The 19,300-nt window shown below is 47.0% G+C and overlaps 1 protein-coding gene across 2 annotated transcripts in view; it reads left to right on the top strand.

Annotated features, from left to right (window-relative positions):
- The window catches only part of MICOS10 (mitochondrial contact site and cristae organizing system subunit 10), a 198,095-nt gene that overhangs the window by 162,119 nt on the left and 16,676 nt on the right, over positions 1-19,300 (top strand). For both annotated transcript variants that reach the window (XM_069610386.1, XM_069610385.1), the window contains 2 exons: positions 9,561-9,608; positions 13,351-13,460. In XM_069610386.1, coding sequence (XP_069466487.1) covers positions 9,561-9,608; positions 13,351-13,460 — 158 coding nt within the window. The remainder of the gene's footprint in view (positions 1-9,560; positions 9,609-13,350; positions 13,461-19,300) is intronic.

Here is a 19,300-nt window from a genome sequence, read left to right as displayed (position 1 = left end):
GCGATTCCATTCATACGCAGATGATAAGCAGTTCTACATCGAGATCCAGAACATTGAGGATGTCTGAGTTAATCTGTGTATGGAAGAGCTTAATAAGTGGATGGCCGACAATCTACAGTTGAATGCTGCCAAGACACAGATTGTACTGATCGGCCCAAAGGACAAATTGTTAGCAATAAAGCTCCCACAATTGATTTTGGTGGAACAACTGCAGTACTTTTTTTAAAAAAAATTTTCACCTGTAAAGGGATTTCCTGGTGGAGGCAAAGGTGCGTTCTCTAGAATATGTGCTCGCGTTGATTCCAATGGAAGACTGGGCAGTAGTGGTGGGGCAATGATCAACCCCCACTTGGATTACTGTAACAGCTTGCTAGCAGGAATCCCATTAAAACAAGTGGCTAGACTCCAGAGAGCTTAGAACGCAGCAGTCAGTTATAAAACAGCTCAGGAAACTGGACCATGTGTCATCAGTGCAGAGATTCCGCCACTGGTCGAGGGTGGAGGAGAGAATTAAATTTAAAATGGCCTGTCTAGGTAGAATGCCTGAGAGGGCTTGAACGGACTACCTCGCCGAGAAGATCAGGCTATACCACCTAAGAAGAAATTGGCGTTTGGAAGTTAAACTCTTGACCTGTGTTCACGAACCAAATGTGTCTCCAGAGGGGAGAGATTTGTTGTCTTTGGGTCCAAGGTCTGGAATAAACTTCCACTGGAGATTAGAATGTGTGACACTGGACCTCTTTAGGAAGAGGTTGAAAACGTTTAAGTAAATTGAATTTCTCACCTTAGACTCCTGCTTTTCCTTATGGTCTCGCGGTTAGTGGTAATCTGCGCCTGAATATGGTTTAATCTGTCTGGTGCATGTAATAAATTCCTCCGAATCATTCTGCTTATTTCCTAATTTCCAAAAAGGACAGAGGACTGAGGCCCATCTTGGATTTGAGATACTTGAACAAGTTCCTCAGGAAGGACAAATTCAAGATGGTTACACTTTCTCGGCTCCTTCAGGCCCTCCAACTCCAGGATTGGATGGTGTCATTGGACCTTCAGGATGCTTTGTTTCATGTGCCAATCCATCTTGAGCACAGAGAATACCTGAAGTTTGCCGTTGGTGGTTCTCATGATCAGTTCTGATTTCTGCCATTCAGGATGACCTGCGCCCCAAAGATTTTCACCAAACAGATGTCCATGGTGGCAGCGAGTCTCAGGAGAGGGGGAGCAGGGGGAGGATGATTCATGTCTACCCCTACCTGGACGATTGGCTGATCAGGGCGCATTCTCCCGAACATATATTCTCGATCATCTCAAAGAACCTGCCACTCTTTTCAGACTGGGCTTCTCCCTCAATTACAAGGAGCTCCAATTCATCGGGGCAGTACTGGATACATCCTTGGGGAAAGAGCGTGCCACCCGAGGTGAAGGCTGAAGACATTCTACAGATGGTCTCTAAATTTCAGTGTGCCCACTGTCTCCCGGCCGTAGGTTTTTTTTAGGTTGCTCTGCCTCATGGCTTCCTGCATTTTTCTGGTGCCAGAGGTTCGCCTGAGAATGAGATCTCTCAATGGGCCATCGGGACACAATGGTCCCAGTTCTCAGGAAACATGTCGGACCTTCTTCAGGTTCCAAGCAGGGTCACACAGGATCGCCTGTGGTGGGCATGCGAGGACTGCATTCTGAAGGGAGAACTTTTTTGGCAACCATGGCTGGAGATAACCGTAATGATGGACGCCTCACTTGTTGGGTGGGGCGCCCACTCCAATGATCTGATAATCTGCGGACGTTGGTCTCCATCGGAGTCCAAACTACACATCAATATTTTGGAGCTGAGGGCAATCTGACTTGCGTGGAAGGCTTTTCTGCCCTCTGTACGGGGAAAGAATGTCCTGATAATGACCGACAACACAGTAGCCATGTACTACCTCAACAAGAGGTGGTTTAGGGGGTCACTAATACTGTGCAGAGAGGCAATGCAGCTCTGGTAATTGGCAATTCAAGAAGGAATATCTTGATCAGCAGTTCACCTAGCCGGAGAGAACACGACCGCTCTGGGCAGGCAGAGCAGAGTCACCCATGAGTGGGAACTATCTCAGGAAGTCCTTAAAGAGATTGTCACCCTTTGGGGAACCCCTCAAGTGGATCTCTTCACAACCATTGTCAACCGGAAGTGCGAACTGTACTGCTCCAGGGAATTTCCTCCAAGAGGAGCTCTAGGGGATGCATTTGTGGTGGACTGGGAGTTTCCACTCCTGTACTGGCGTGATCAGGAGGTTGAGAAAGTTCGGGGAACACATGACCCTAATTGCCCTGGATTGGGGCCAGCAGGACGTGTTACCCAGACCTTCTGGACAGGTCTATCTGCCGGATGGACGTATTTCACTAAGAGGACCTTCTCTTGCGACAGGGTCGGGTTCTCCATCCAGAGGTCAAGACACTCCTCCATCATGCATGGTTTCTAAGAGGCTGAGATGCAAGAATCGGGGCCTTCCCGGATGACGTAATGGAGATTTTGTGTTCGGCCAGAAGGCCAGCCACAACGTCCTTGTACTGTTGTCATTGGAACACATTCTGAAGCTGGTGCAAGGGCAAGAATGTAGACCCTTTTCTATGCCGCACACCTGAAGTGTTCTTTTCTACTATCCTTAGCTAATCGGGGACTCCAGGTTGGTTCAATTAAGGGCTATTTGCCGGCACTAACCATCGTTAAGCGCTCGTCAGAATATTCATATTTCAATATCCTGCTGGTGACAAAATTTCCTTGCACACTGTTCCCAGAGATGCTCGGCTCCACCGCAATGATGGGGTGCAGCAAGGCTTAAACACGTGTCTGGTTGCTGTTGGTACTGTTTTTCAGAAGAGAATTGCCATAGCATTTCGGTGCTGGACTGCCCATGTGGGCAGGACACAGACTGATATGCAAATGGATATTTCCCTTCTGTGAAAGGTACAGTGAGCTGAAGTGTGGCTGCAGATTCTCGAATGGGTACCTTCCCAAAGAGCAGGTCATTTTGCCGTGTTTGTTCTGGCAGAGGGGAAACTATGAAAATAAAAAAAGAATTCGAGGGGATTGGGTTCTCCGACATATTCCATATCTATGACATGTAATCACCACAGCTGTGATGCTTCGGAAACTTTTTCCTGCGTCGATGCGCCGTCGTCGAGGACCTCGTCCGACGTCATCCGAGGTGATAAGTAGGACGCACGACGCCCGTAGCCTCAGTTCCGTTTTTCCGCGAACGTGTTGCTTCGTGATTCTCGGTTAACGCCTCGACTCTTTGGAGTTATGTTCTTCTCGGTTCTTCGAACCTGTTCGTTTTTGTGAAAATCCTTTGTGTGAAGATGTCTTCTACTTCGTCTTCGACCCCGCGTCCGGGCTTCAAGAAGTGCGGGGAGTGTGGGTCCAAGATGTCGGTGACGGACTCGCACTACGCCTGCCTCTGGTGCCTCGGGGAGGCCCAATACACGGATGACTGTATCGACTGCCAGTCGCTCACGTCCAAAGCCTTACGCGAACGTAAGAAGTTGTCGGTAGGTCGGGTGTCCAAGCCCCGGAAGTCGAAGTCTGTGGGGCTTTCGACGGATGATTCGAGGGGTGACTCTCCGCGTCATCGTCGGAAGTCTCGTGGGTCTCCTTCTAGGAGTCGGTCTCGCCACTCCTCCGCCTCTTCGAGGCATTCTCGGAAGCGCCGACACCGGTTGTCTTCCAGGTCCTCTTCGGAGGACTCTGCCCGGCACGTCGCTTACCCCACCAACCGTGCGACGCCGGAGGAATGGGCTTCCTTCGGGAAGAAAATGCTGGCGATTCTCGAGTCGCAGGGTACTAAGCCGTCCGCGCCCCCGAGTGGGGTTGGCCGTGAGAGGTCGAGAGACACCGCTCGCAAGAGTGGTCGGCACGAGTCACGGGAGAGGTCCCGTTCGGACAAGGAGACTCGTTCTCGACGTACCCGTTCCAGGTCCAGGTCCTCGACGCGTTCGAGACCGTGTGCACCTGTGAGGTCTTCGAGGAAGACATCGACGTCTGAGGGGTCGAGGGAGTCGACGGGCTTTCTCGAGGCTCCGGCTCCGAGGAAGTCGTCGAGGCCGTCGACGCTCAGGTCGTCGAGGGACACGCTCGGGGCTCCGGCTTAGAGGGCTGTGTCGACGCCGCCGATGCTGGAGGCGCTGCATCTGACGTCGACGCCGATTTCCTCGACGCCGATTTCCTCGACGCCGATTTCCTCGACGCCGATTTCCTCGACGCCGATTTCCTCGACGCCGATTTCCTCGACGCCGATTTCCTCGACGCCGATTTCCTCGACGCCGATTTCCTCGACGCCGATTTCCTCGACGCCGATTTCCTCGACGCCGATTTCCTCGACGCCGATTTCCTCGACGCCGATTCGCTCGACGCCTTTCGTGTCGGAGGTACCCCATGGCACGGGAGAACCCCCTAGGAAGGCTCTGGTTAAGAGCAAACACTCTCGGTTGCCTTCTTTTCGCCAACTGGAATATATTTCAGAGGCGGATGAGGATTCTGATGGCCTGGTTCCTAGTCAGGTTCCAGATGAAATTGTCTCGGGCCATAGTCAGTTTGACGATTTGAGGCAGTCACTGCATGATGCCAGTGGACTGGACACCTCTCCGGAGGTGGAGTTTTGCAGGCCTGAGCCTGGCTCTCATGCCGATTCCTCGTACAGGCGCCTTATGGCTAGGGTTTGAGTACTTGGGATGGTCTGCTCCCCCAGGGGAGTTTGTGCAGGATGATCTAACGTACATCCTTGATGTTGGTCCCCCATCTGACCCGGTACTGCCGTTCCATATGGCTTTACAGAGAAGGGTGGCGGCGGCTTGGACTGCTCCGGAGAGTCTCCCGGCGGTGGGCAGATCCTTGTTGCGAAAATACTGTCCAGCCAGTAGCGACCCCTGCTACTTGACCAGGCACCCCACTCCGGAGAGTTTGGTGGTGCAGGTGGCCACGGCCCCGGCAAAGCAGGCGTCGTACCCTACCATCCCTCCTGATGGGGACGACAAACGTTTTGATGGCTGGGCGAAGAAAGTGTTTTCTTCTGGTGGTATGGCGCTTCAGGCGGCCAACTCCATTTGTGCCTTGTCTCGTTTCACGCACTCTGTGGAACTGTGTTGCGTTAGCGGCTGAACATATTCCCGAAGGGGGCGAACGGGATGGTTTCCTTGGTATGGTCCAGGATGGTAAGGATGCCATGTGAGTCCGTTCAGTCGGGTTTGGACTTAGCTGAATGCGTCAGTAGGTCCATGGCGGCGAGCACCGTGATACGCAGGTTTGCCTGGTTGCGGAAGTCGGGGTTTGCTCCTGATGTGCAGTCCCGGCTTCTCAACATGCCCTTTGACTGTGAACACCTTTTTGGCAGCAAGGCTGACGAGAGCCTTGAGAGGTTGCAGACCTCAAAAGCTGCAGCAAAGTCGTTGGGCGCTGCAGTTCGCCAACCTCTGCCTTTTCGTCCTAGGGGACAGCAGTGGAGGGGTGGTTCCTTTCGCTATTACTCGTCCTTCAGTAAAGCGAGAGGAGCTGGCAGTCAAAGAGGCCAACGCAGGGGTACCAGAGGTGGACGACAGGGTACCCGTGGTGCCAAGGCGGCTCAGGCAATTGCCTCTTTGCCCTCAGGTAACGCCGCAGCCGCTCCCACTCAGTCATGAGGCCATGTCCCATGGTTCGCCTGTTGGGGGAAGGCTGGCGCAGCATCTTGTAGAGTGGCAAGCCATTACTTCAGATGTGTGGGTTCTGGAGATCATAACCCACGGCTACTGTCTTCCCTTTCGGCACAGGCCTCGCGACAATCCACCGGGGAACCTCTTTGCAGAGTCCGGATCCGCTCCTTGCGCAGGAAATTCAAGCCCTGCTGGAGAAAGGCGCCATAGAACTGTTGCCTGTAGCGGAGAAGAACAAGGGATGGTATTCCCCTTACTTGTTGATTTCGAAGAAAGACGGGAGATTGAGAACCATCATGGACTTGCGCGGTTTGAACAAACTCCTCAGGAAGGACAAGTTCAAGATGGTTACTCTCTCTCAAGTCCTCCAGGCCCTTCAGCTTCAGGACTGGTTGGTGTCTCTCGACCTCAAGGATGCTTACTTCCATGTGCCGATCCATCCCAAGCACAAGAAGTACCTGTAGTCTGTTGCAACATGGTGAAATACGTGCAGATTGCTGTGCAGAGTGGTGGTTGTGAGTTTCTGTATCGGTGTATGCGGAAAGTTGAGGTTTTAGAATTGGGTTAGCAGGTGGGTTTTATTTTTTTTACCTTTTTTTTGGCTAGCCTAACAGTCTGTCTGGATGCAAGATATGGCACAATATAAGGGGCACAAGCTGCCTAGATGTAGGATATGGCTATGGGACCCTATGTACATAGCAAGACCCACCAATTTGATAGTCTCATGTAGATGGGTTGGACAGTTTAATGGGTAGAGTTAATTGCTGGCTCCCCTGTCCTGTGTACACTGCAGACTCCTGGCTTTACCCCCCTCCCTTTTCATGACCAGTGGTGATTTTTAGTTGCATTTTTTTGTTTACTACATCCTTTGGCTTGCTTATGGTAACAAGTATTTTTCAGTGTGTGATATCCTAAGAAACTGTAGTTTGATTGTAAAGGTACTAGTTACATGTTTGGAATTCCACTGCTGGTATTAAGCCATAATCCGTCTGAGTCTGAAGTGGTTTACTGGAATATGGCTTACCTCAGGGATGGCTGTAAAGTGATCCAAGTAATGCTAAACCTAGTGTTTCTGACATATGTATTTCGCGTTACAGCATAACCCTTTTGCCAGACCAAATTGGTACCAAGGTTAAGGGGCATCTACACTAATTTGAGCCCTTCGTTGTGAAGATTCTGTAAAATAGATTGTTTATATACACTAACATGCTCCTAATTGGTCTCAATGGGCATTCAGTGAATAATGATGGATCTGGAATTAGAAGAAGGTGCATGCTACTCCGCCCACGCTGCCCTGCACAAGGCCCTCCAAGTGCCGCTGCAATACAGGGATCGTGCATTGGAGTGGAGCGCTGGAAAGTGTCAAATATTCTTTGGTTTTTATGGAGTAGTGGGGGTATGGGACTGGCTGCCACCACAAATATGACCTGCAGAATTTTGTCACCAAACTCTGAATATTTTTCTGCAAAATTCAACAGATTACGTATTTGAGGAGGGTGGGGAAGAGTGGGAACTGGTCCCAACTTTACTTTGTCGTGATCTTGCTGGGCTCAGACCCCAGGAGTATCCCCTACTGCTTATGGGATCGAAAACTCAGCTTTGTGGGATTAGGCTGTGAGGTCATGGAGAGTCCTCAGTGTTGGGTTAGGAAGCACACTACTTAGCTTTCCTTTACAAGTGTTTATAAACTCGCCTGACTTTTGCTGGGAGCCTTTTGACACCCGTGTTCTCCTCATGTGCACTACAATCCTAGTTCTTCGGACCCGCTTTACAGTCACCGACTTCAGCAGGCGCTTCCGGGGGTCAACACCCGCTGCCAAGATCCCGTGGAATCGTCTTCTGGCGTCCAAGGTCACCACCCAGGTTTCTCATTTAAACAATTTGCTTGTAATGGATTTGACTCAGGATATGAGGGGATGTAAACACTGAGCAAGAGATAAACATTTCAGTGGAAAGTCTGACATAGATTTAAGTTCTGAAATATGTGCTGGATCAAATGAACCGCTTCATAAGTAAATACATCTGTATGTATCCTTCCCAAAAGAATCCTTTGCAAAGATGTGTGTACCGAGTGCTCTGTTTCAGAAATCGCAGTTCTGGAACACCGGGTGTTTGTGGTGGGGGAAGGGGGTTGCCGGGTGGCTAAGTGAGTGGCCTGTACCTCCGAGGTAGCCATTACGAGAACGCAGGCCTCTGCCGCTTCGTAGGTCGCGCAGGGTGACTCGTCTAACATCTTTCAGCCCTGTGCTCTGGTAACATGAGGCATGGCACCTTAGCACTGCTAAAGAAGTGCCATGTACAGAACCGCACCATGTTTGGAGACAGAATTGGGGGCACAGGCTCGTGTTAAGAGCCATGTATGGTATCCCTATGTATCCATCCAAATAGCTCTGCTGTTACCGCTATGTTGAGCAGTTGTCACGCTGTACCATTGCAACACACATCAGGTGCATCACTGCTTACGCGAAAAGGCTGTATGAGCCAATGATTATTTCAAAGGGGCGGGATAGATCCGAGACCAATTGACTGTTTGCACGCCATCTGGCTCAGACTCAACTGATGGTTACTGCTTTTGACCCATGAAAACATAACAAATGTTTAATTTCACACGGAAGTTTGCATTTCTTGTTGTGATTATTGTACAGTAAGAATTCTACATGATCCTTCAGTTGACGAGTCACTGATTTTCAAAGGGGCTTTTCTTGAAATCCTTAAGTATTGCACCCAAGCCTTTTTAAATATAACCATCATGGCGTAAAGTTGACCTCCCAAATCTGCTTATGAACATTTCTCAGTGTCTGCCTTACTCTTGTAACTATGGTGTGTAATTCTACTTGCACTCCTGTAAAGCTTATTGGGCAGAGCCATATTTTCAATAATGCCTATCTGGTATCCCATGGGGACCACTGTAAAATACTATGGATACATAACGCATTCCTACTTAAAAAAAAAAAAAATCTAAACTGAACTGGAGATGCTAGGAAGAAAGTATTTATGGGATCTTTGAAACATCTAGTCCCAACCAACATTTCTGATTGCTATTGTCACTTTTCAGAAAACTGTTAGTGATGGTTTCTGAATGTTGCCACTGCCTGCCAGCAAAGGGAGCATTGCAACTGCAAATACACACACCTATTGTTGAAGATTGGTACATTTTCACATTTATCCATTCTCCTTTAGAATCTGTGTAAAGATAGGATTCCATACCTGGTCAGCTGGTGCCCTTTAAAAATGCCGACCCCACAGGGTAATAACGTCCTAGGCTACAGTTTGAAACCATGTTTTATTGTAAATTGTCAGACCATCTCGCTGTAATGAGTACAGGGAAGAAGAACTCTAGCATGTTACAATCGAGTAGGAATACTGCTCGACCATCGAACTGACATACGCTGGGGCAGTCCCAGCTATTTAAACGAAACCGCAAAGAAGGACTTTGTTCTGAATCTGACAGGAGAACCCGGCAAGCAAAGACTCCGTTGAGAAGCCCTGGTGAGTATGCCAGGAGAAGGGAGTTATTCTTCTAGCCCCAACTGGAGGATAGACTAGGAGTTTGGACTAGGACGGTGAACATTTGATTTGGACTAGACTTCCGGGCTGCCTGAGATTTTAGTCTGAGGTAGGGAAACCACCTCCAGTTAGAGATGGATGGGTTTATTCACAAGAAAATTAAGCCTTTAACCACTATGCCATCGTTTGGTCAGACTTTAAATTCCATGCCGCCACTAGTGACTAGTTGGGAGATACCAAATGTTCAAGGATTTCTGGAATGGTCTATTAATACTGATCGGGGGCTTGTTGAAATGTAGCTTTGTACAAATAGTAACGTTATAGTTTCTGCTCATGAAAGGTAAGCAAAATGTTTGTAGCTGTTTTGTGACCAGTCTTTCCTTTCTTTACAGGTGCTGGCCTTGGATTGGGAGTAGTGTTTTCAGTTATCTTCTTTAAAAGTAAGTACAATCAATGCTCAATTATTTAACCTCATACCTTCGATGTAAGCCCACCTCTTCAGCAAAGGTGTCATCTTGCCAGCCTTTAGTGTATCCCCATTGTTATTCAATCTGGCTCCAGTAGGAGCACATTACTTTTTCCCTTGGTTCGGCTGTTGGCAGAGGCATGCGTCCACTCTGGTTTCAGAATCTACGCCCATGGAGAAGTGAGTCTCGCTAGTGTCAGAATCTGCAGAAGTCCACTAAGCCGCAATATGGCCACAGATGGGTACGCAGTGATAAAATCATGGCAGAAATGTCAGCAGTACAAAATAATAGCAGAAAAATGCTGTGGTTTGACCCGTTAAAGGTGTAAACCATTATACCATGTAAGGGGAGCAGGGGGGTGTTCCCTGCCCCCCTTAAATGATGTAATGGGTCTTGGGGTTGCGGGGATGACCCCTGCATCCTTTACATGGATTGCAGCAGCAAAACCACAGCCTTTTTGCTGCGATTTTAACACATGGAACCCACGGATGTTCTAGTCTTTCCAAACTCGAGTATTTACTGTAGGTAGTTTGACTTTCGTACCACTGCAGAGTCCGCAAGTAAGGGAGAATATCATCTTGGTTCCCAGTAACTAGCTACGGTATACTTTTTCACTCCAAGCAGGAAGTTTCCGGGATCTGAGAAAGTTAATTAAAACCCCTCCCCTTTTGCCTATTTCTATCGGAACGTGAACTCCTTTTGCCCTTACCGCTTTGCAGGTCGGCAGCATAGAGCCAGAACTCCATTCTAGTAAAGACCAACTTCATGTTTGCCGGTACTTTGAAACTTCCAGAGGCAAGGGCTCAGTGAGTGGAAGAGCCTACCTACTATACCTCTTCCATACCTGCACCGAAACATTTCAATTTGTCCACTGTCGAAAACTGAAGTGGGAGAAGTGGAACAACCCTTTTTTGCAGATACTCTCCCCTGGCCATTAACTTCAGTTTCTGCAGAGCGTCCCTTTTCAATTCACCCCTGTTACCTCTTCTGGACAAACATCCCCTCTCCCTCATCCCCACCGCGACACCCACAACCGTGGTGAGGTTACCCAACTTATGGCCAATGAAGCTGTATTTTTTTTAAAAAACCTTTTACTTAAGGTTTTTTATGAGGGCTAAATGCCTTTGGTGTCCAATTGCTTCAACCTATTTGTAAAGGTACTTGTCTCTTTAAGGTGGGGGTTATGCATGGTATTTCGGGCGATACTTAGTCTCCAGGAAATTAAAGGGTAGCATCAGAGCAAGGCCCATCCTATTACTGTCTGGGCAAAGCTTTCTGAAAGCAAAAATTCAAAGTGGTCCCAATCGCCCAGATACCTGACACCGCCATAGAGGAAGAGCGTTTGTTGGGGTCCTTGGAGGATCATATCCATATCCCAGTGCATAAGATGCTTGTCCTTTGTGCTAGACCAGACACACTACCAGTTAATGACTAGGCCCTTTGGGTGGACAGCAGCCAGAGTTTGTCCGCAAAGGTGCTGCTTGTAGTGCGTGGGAGGAGGGGGCTATATGTCTTAACATATTTGAAAAAATGTCTCTGGCATGCAACATACATTTTTGAAGCCTTGCTATCCCCTTGACCTGCTGCCGTTTTGCTCAAAGCTACCATCCCCTTCAAATTTTCAATTTTTATCATATTTCTGCTGTACATTTGACTAGGGATAACCTTTCAATGGTGGTAGAGCTTTAGAGACAGAAGATTTTACAGCAGGTGATTGGGAGCTTTACAGACCAGTCTCCCGCTTTAGGTAGGCCCTTGTGTGGAACGCCGTCATTGATGTGCACCATAGGATGCTGACCCTTACGGCTTCTGACCTTTTTCTGATTCCACCAATATGGTTGAGTGGGGTATACAGTGGTCCATGCAGAGCCACTGCTCTCCGTTGTGTTTGATATCGACATTACCTGTGGCTATCTTCACATGTGCTACAAGATCTACATTTGTCGTCTGATATTTTCATGAATTATTGGGTCTTTGAGTTAAGTAAGAGAGCGAGTGGTATGGTGACTTGATAATAGTGGGCGTGCATGGCTGTTTTTGCTAAGTGTCAGTGATTCAACTCTGATTCAAGAAAAATGCTTTGCTATTTGTGTTGACGTGTTAAATCGCCAGGCTGTCTGGATGCATGATGCCATTAAGCTGCCGGAGAGATCGCGAGCTGCATGGTTAGCCTTTGGGGTGTTGGTCAACATGTAGTGTGAAGGACAAGGACGTAAACTTGATTAACTATTAACAACAAAAAAAGTTTAAGCGGTTCAGTGTCTCGGCAGGTGTCGGTTAGGGTACAAGGTTTGTTTTTAAAAACACAATAGGGACACATCTCACACTGGGTCACAGTACAACATAGCACCCCATAACACTGCTAAACATTGTTTGAAGTGACACATGACCATGTGCATGAGTACATGTTATGTTGGCTCTTGTATAGCATGGATCGGAGACTGTGCTGTACTGGGTGTGCAATAGTATAAACATGCCTGTGGTATGCATATACGTCATTCCAAATGGTCTGTGGATGTCTCTTGCAATCCAGCATCAGTTATTTGTATTTCACAGTTAACAGTAGGTAGTGATGAGAAAAACATATGGAGATAGGGTTTTTTGGTGTTCCTGGGGGTAGTGTTCTTTGTGCGTCGAGTTCTGCGAAAGGTGTGAATTTCCAGGAAACATGCAGATTCCTGCTGCATACTAGTGAGGAGGTGGCTGACATTTAGATCTATTGTATGGTGGATCAGTTAGGCCAATCTGTTGAAAAGATAGCCATTCTGCCAATTTTGGCTTCTGGTGTGGACTGCTGCAAGAACATAGACTTGCAGAAACGTCATGCAGCACAGTAGTGCCACCATGTTCCTGTCCTTTCTAATTAAAGGACTAGGACATCCCCCAAATTAGTTCAAAGTTCAGGATACTAAGTTTCTTGCCTTATTTTCTATTTTATTTTATTTTTTGTGGTTTAATGCCATTAAGTTATAAAGACTTTAAACGTTTAGAAGAAGAAAACAATGTAACTGTTTGAGGGACAACAGCACAGTGTCACTGTTTTTTGGCACTTTTTTTTAGGAAAATTCTTCGATTTTGCGCAAAATCCCTGTTGAGGACATGGATTGGTTTGCCACTGTTTTTCAAAATGTGTATGTGAAATGTTTATTTTAAATTTTGCGAACACCCCCACCCTTCATTGCCTCACCATGCTTTAATAGACAAAGGTGATACAAATCAATATTCATGGGTCTGTACACCTTTCCATTTGACTGCACTGTCAAGAGTCCTTTTAGTCAACCTAGAGATGCAAGCACAATCCTTCCTCCTGTATTAACTTCTTAACTCCTAGCCTTTTCCTGAGCTGCTGTGGCTTTTTATTTACTGGCATCTTTAAAACGCCTCGTCCCTCTCGTCTGCGCTTAGTCTCTCACCACCTTCTCCCTGGCTTCCTTGTCTTCACCTGTATTCCTAAAGTTATATATGCTCCTTCTGACTCCAGTTTATTTGCAATGGGAGTCTGCTCCCTTACTGACATGATCCCCGATATTTCTGTGTAGTGCATTAGGGTAGAGGAATGGGGGCGGAGCTTGGTTATTCATGCACATGGAGGAGCGGATTTGTGTGTAAGTTACCGAGGAAGGCATTGTTTGCACTCCCTTATGCTCCTGATGCTCTAGCACCTTTTCTAAACATTTTTCTCAGTAACTTTTTTTTTCTCCCACCATACTTGCAGGGAAGACTTGGCCTGTTGTCTTTGCCTCAGGGATTGGATTAGGCATGGCATATTCCAACTGTCAGAATGATTTCAAGGCTCCTTACCTGCTCCATGGAAAGTTTGTGAAAGTAAGTATTGTTTACCACTATGCTGCTCCACCTTCCTCACTTTCTTGTGGATGCATGGCACGTATGGCAGGGGTGGGTGAGGGGGGAATAGGGGGACGCAGACAAAAGGTCAGTTCTGCGCAGGCCAATCGATCTAAACGCCCAGGCATTGGAAAGCTTGCTTAAGCTGTCTACATCTACCGGAGGGCTCTGCAAGCTTTGCCTCTATGGAAGTTTTTGACTAAAATTCACCTTCCGTTTTAGCCAAGAAAGTCAATGGTGAGGAATCGTGGTGGTCTTGGTGAAAGGCATCTGGGGAGACGCAGGTAGCAGAACCGTGACCCGTGGTGACCAGATTTTGTAAACTAAAAACAAGGACATGTGGCCGCTGGAATTGAAGTAGGACTGATTTCGGACCTACCATGTACACCGGGTAGGAATTGGGCTGGAACAAGACTGAGCAGTGCTGCTGCAAAGTTTGGTCTTGCAGGCCTTCTGCCGAGGTCCAGATGCTGACCTAGGAAACCACCCCCCTGATCTGTTCCCATGCTGAGCTCTCGTGCACAGGCAGCCGTTGCTTCAGAAGACTCTGCATGGGAGATTGAATACAGAAACGGCCAAGGCCTTACATCCTGTTAAGCTGTCCAGCTTGGTATGTCTTCCAATTTAGACTTTTTTTGTTGTTGCGGTGAGTCTTGTGACCATTGAAAAGAGCAGAGTCCAACTTTCATTACTTGCTCAAAAGGGTTTCTTCCTAAATCACGATCAGAATGGTTTCAAATAAAAAATTGTAGTCATTCTTAGGTTCCCAACAGCTCTTAACTTTTATGCAAATCGCCAGGCCAAAGCCTTGGTTCAATGCTGTGCTGCCCCTCGGCTCATACCCCAGGAGGTTTCATTTTCGAGTACTGTATGTACATGGCAAAAATTTAAAAAACAGCAGCACCAGGAGCACAAGCTGGGAACATGCAGAGCAGGCAAAGCCCCCAGCCCCAGCCTGTGTGTGTGTTAAAGGAATTCAAAAGATAATTTGCTGTGTGCACTTGATGTAAACAGTGCCCCGGCTGGGATTTGTACCCAGGTCTTGCGGCTTTGAGCGCAGACATTAAACCACTTGACCAAAGGAATCTCTAATTAGGAAGTTGTAAAATGTAACGACATAAAGGATATTTTTGATGTTGCTGCAGATTGTTATATATAAAGGGGTGTGCGCCTTGTATACTTGGCCAGCAATATTGCAAGGGATTCGGTTCTCTTGGCAAATGCTTATTTTTTTGTTCTGTGCTTTCTTAAAGTGGGAAAGACAAATGTAATTTGCATATTTCACTTTAGGATATGTTCATTTATTGTGACCTCGCTTCCCATTGCGTACTTCATACACGCCCCTGGCTTGAGCCCAGGCAAAACCCATTAGTGCATGCCTGTTGATATCACCTCCCAGGAGCACAGTCTTTTGAGCTCCATCTGACAACAGCTCTCAAGTTATCACTGCTTATGTGACTAGCGCACCCTGACCTGTTTTTAATTTGCGTTCTGATACTGTCAAGACTTTCAAATGGAGAACACAAAACTATCAGTACCACAGTCCCAAAAATACACCAGTCCTGTTTGGAGTCCCTGGGACAACCTCGGAGCTTTTAACAGCAAAGTTATGTAAGATCCTTCTCCTGAGTAGCTTCGTGTCAGAATCCCTCTCGAGCTTCCACAGCAGGCCTCTCCTGACAACCGAGTCTAGTGCCTGCCTGTTAAGTGACACAGCTCTGAAGTTGTTAGTTTAAATAATGCTTTGGTTATGAGAACATCACGAGACTCGGCCATCCAATTGAAGTGTGAGCATGCGCAGTATTTAAAGCCTGCTGCATATGTTTGTCGAATCTCTCTTTAAAATTGGGATGTGCATGTTTTGCTTAATTGCACATTAGCTTCAGTAGCCTGGAATAGTTAGTTAGCCCAAATCTGGGATGTATGTCACGCGAGTAATTCACCCTATTTCTCCAGCATTGGTATCTTTCATGGATTCACATGCTTAGAATATTCCCAGTCGTCAGAATGGGAACCCTCAACCGAGGGTTCCCAGTCTGATGAGGGGGAATATTCTAAGCATGTGAATCCATGAAAGATACCAATGCTGGAGAAATAGAGTTACAGGTAAGAAACTATTCCCTTACTCATCTCTGTGAATGACTGACTCGATTAATTATATTCAATTGTTTATTAGTAGCAAACATGAGCCAGTATCCTAGATGCAGGGTAGATGTCGAGGTAAATCTCTCCTGCCCACTATTTTTGCAGAACTAGGACCACTTTATGCTCACTGAGGGAGGAAGGGATGTTGTCCCCTTTTAACTCCTTAACTGCTGGACTGTTATGCTGAGGACGAGTATGCTCCTCCCATTTGCATAGTCATGCATGAGTGAGCCTGTGTAGTGGAATCACCCCAGCAGTGTCTCGTGCTGGGATCCAACTAGTTACCCTGTTTCTGCTTGTGTTTAAAAAAAAAAGTTTGTTTTTCAAGTACAGTACAAGATAACCCAGCCAAACATTTATTACCCCCCAACCCATACACTGTTATCTTTGTCCGCTTTTGTGGGTTTCAACATATATCAAGTATCCGAAGGTTTTGTGGGTAAAATTTAGTAGTATGCTCCATGATGGAAGTCAAGGATTGCTGCCCATTCTGTAGAGAATTTCGACCCATCCTCCTGAATTGCGTATGTGACCCATTCCAAGGAGACAAAAGTCCATAGTTTATAGAATCATTCCTTGGTGTGTGGGGGGAGGTCTCTGGTTTTCCATTTCTGCCACCACACATAGTGCCGCCATCTGAATGATATATGCTTTTCTTGTTTTGGCCACTGTCGTCTTGTTCTGCCATGCCCAGAAGACGCTCCTCCAGCGATCTCTCCTCCCAATACCTCCAACATTGTTTTCATATTACTTTTGACCTCATCCGCGAAGGATTGGAGATTGACAGGACCACCAGATATGTAGCCAATACCCCTTCCCGCCACACTCTAACATGTATCTGGTCTACTACCCTGTGTAGGTGTTTTGCGGTATAATGCCACTGCAACATTACTTTAAGCCAGAATTCCTTGATCTGTATCGATCTAGTCATACGGGGGGGGGGGGGTCCGATCACAGGTTTACCCTGGCTTCCTCTGATGGCATTGTCCCTAATGGTTTCTCATCTAGTTTGGTATGGTAGTTGTTTCAGTGAAGGTTCGTCTGTTAGAAATGTGTATAGCTGTGATATCAGTTGTCTATCTCCCGGGTTGGTGGTAAGAAATTTCTTACATGGTGTAAGGGGGTCCCAGTGCTGCAGATCTATTGGGTGGGGCCATCAACCAATGTCACACCTGGAAATATTGGAATCTTTGGTTTTCCTGTAGGCCCAGCTGCTGCTTACAGGTAGTGAAGGTTTAATAGATTGGCCTTGGAACATCTCTGTATTTTGTACCGCACACCCTTTTCCAATGTGAGAATGAATTGGGGTCTAGGCCCAGTGTGAATTGCCGGTTTGGTGAATAGTGTTGTAAAGGGGGATGGAAACGTCGTGAATTTATGCCTTTGTACTGCCTGGTCCCACACGTCCTCGACTAGTTTCGTAATCTGACTTGGATGTATGTTTCGTGGGTGATCTGCTTTTGGCAGCCAGAGCTTTTTTTTCCCATTCTTGGACCCACTATTGCTTTTTCCATCTGCCCCGATTTCCTTTCAGTGTTTTCCCCAAACCATTCTTTTATTACTTGCATTTTTCCAGCTCCATAGTACTCTCAAAAGTTTGGGAGTCCCAACCCCCTCTGTGTGTAGCAAGCATTAAGATTTTGAGTGCGAGGGGTTTGCATTTCCAAATTAAGTTAAAGATAGTCTTATGAAGGGTGCAAAAGAAGGCGGATGGGACATGTGATCGTCACCCCAAGGACTGAGTCCTTTGGTCACTCGGTGAAATTGAGTTGCTTCTTTCGCTCTTGTCAAATCGGCCTGTTTTAGAGATACGTTCAGGAATTCAGATTTAACAATATTAATTTTTAAGCCTGCCACCTTGCCGAATCTTTCAAGTTCCTGTAGTGCTGCAGGAAGCATGGTAACTGGGTGCGAGATTGTGAGAAGCATGTCGTCTCCACATGCCATTACCTTATGGGTGTCGCCCCCAAATGTAATGCCCTTAATTGTGTCCGCTTGGTGAATTTGGGATGGTAGCGGCTCCAGATGTAATGCGTATTGGAGCGGAGAAAGTGGACAGCCCTGTTCTGTGCCCCTTTGTAGCGACAGCAGGGGTGACAGGCACCCGTTTATTAGTAGTCTGGCTTTGGGGTTGTGTGGCTGTGGGATTGTTGTAGTTCGCTTGGATCATGGTGATTTTCGGACCGAAGCCCATTGTGCACAAGGTGTCGATGTCCATCCGACTGTCAAACGCTTCTTCTGCATCTAGCGAGACCATTACTGCAGCGTCCCCTTTTGTGGCTACTTTTTCCAGAAGGTGGCATACTCTTCTTAAATAGTCATGGGTTTGGCGGTTTTTTATGAACCCAGTTTGGTCGGGGTGAATTAGCATGGGCATCAGATTCTCTAGTCAATTTGCGAGGATCTTTGCGTAGATCTTCGTGTATAAGTTGTTGAGGGCTATCTGTCAGATCCACAGTTCTCTTGATCCTTCCCCTCCAATTTGGGAAATTTTGGCTTCTGGCATTGAAGCAGGCACATAGGTTAAATAAATGTTAACTTGGGAGCTTGGGTCGTACAGCATTTTTTATACAATGTTGGGGTAGCCATCTGGTCTGATTTATTCACTGGCAGTCTTTATCACATGAAGGACCTCCTCCCGAGTCATGTTGCTTTCTTATTTAACCCTATCGTGGATGGTAATTTTGTTTAGTGGGGTTGTCTGTAGGTAATTGTGCTGGGCCTCTTGGTCTGGATTGTCTGACTTGTATAGGGTTACATAAAAAGTATGCAATTGTAGTGATATCGTCAGTCGTCACCTTATTCTCAGTTTGGTCTTCTACCCCTAATATAGTTGGGCTGCATTCTGTTGTCGCAACTGTCTCGCCAGAAGTCTGTTGGCCGTATTGGCTTTAACAATACTTTTCTCATGTAGATCAGGCTTTTTCGGCTTGTTTAGTGTGTATGAGGTCTAATTTACCTTTTGCGTTTCTGTAAGCCCTATGGAGCTTTGGGCTACTGTCTGTTTCCAACCTTTTCAGTTAGTCCTTCGATTCTGCTTCTAGGTCCGGTTCTATTTCCTTTTTGAGTCCAGCCCTGTGTGCTTCTGCTGCAATGATTCCCCCCTGCCCCTGGCAGATTTGCCTTGCAGGCATCCCGTATCACGTCCTGTCTGTTTCCACATTTATGTTTAACTCAAAGTATTCCTTGCTTTTGTATTTTGTCGTCTCAACGCACCGGGTCTGATATCTGTGCGATCCAGAATTTTCAGCCTTAAAGTTTGGGCTGTGCACTGGGGAGGTCAATATCGATGGTTATTGGAGCGTGGTCCGAGATCGCAATAGTGTTTCTATATGCAATACTCTTCCTTTTAGTGTGGATGTGCTCCATATATCTTCTCTTCTGGAGAAAGACCTGGGCACATGGGAGTAGTGTGTATACGCTGTTTCTTTGCCTTTTGAGGGTTGTCTACACATCTGTGTAAGTAGCTCAAATTTTGATTTAAGAGCATGAGGGAGAAGGTTGGATATATTTGGTTCTAGAGCTTCTTTCTCGGAGCGGGTCCCACACGATGTGTAGGTCCCCCATCAGAAGAGTTTCCCCTACGCTAAATTGTTCTAATTCGGTGAGGACTGTTTTCAGGACCCCTCATAGCCAGTATTTGGAGCGTATATTGCAGCTACCATTAGGGTCTT

Source organism: Ambystoma mexicanum, chromosome 8 (assembly GCF_040938575.1).
Source record: "Ambystoma mexicanum isolate Mex_15411 chromosome 8, UKY_AmexF1_1, whole genome shotgun sequence".
Lineage (NCBI taxonomy): Eukaryota > Metazoa > Chordata > Amphibia > Caudata > Ambystomatidae > Ambystoma > Ambystoma mexicanum.
This window is presented reverse-complemented; position numbering and strand designations above follow the sequence as displayed.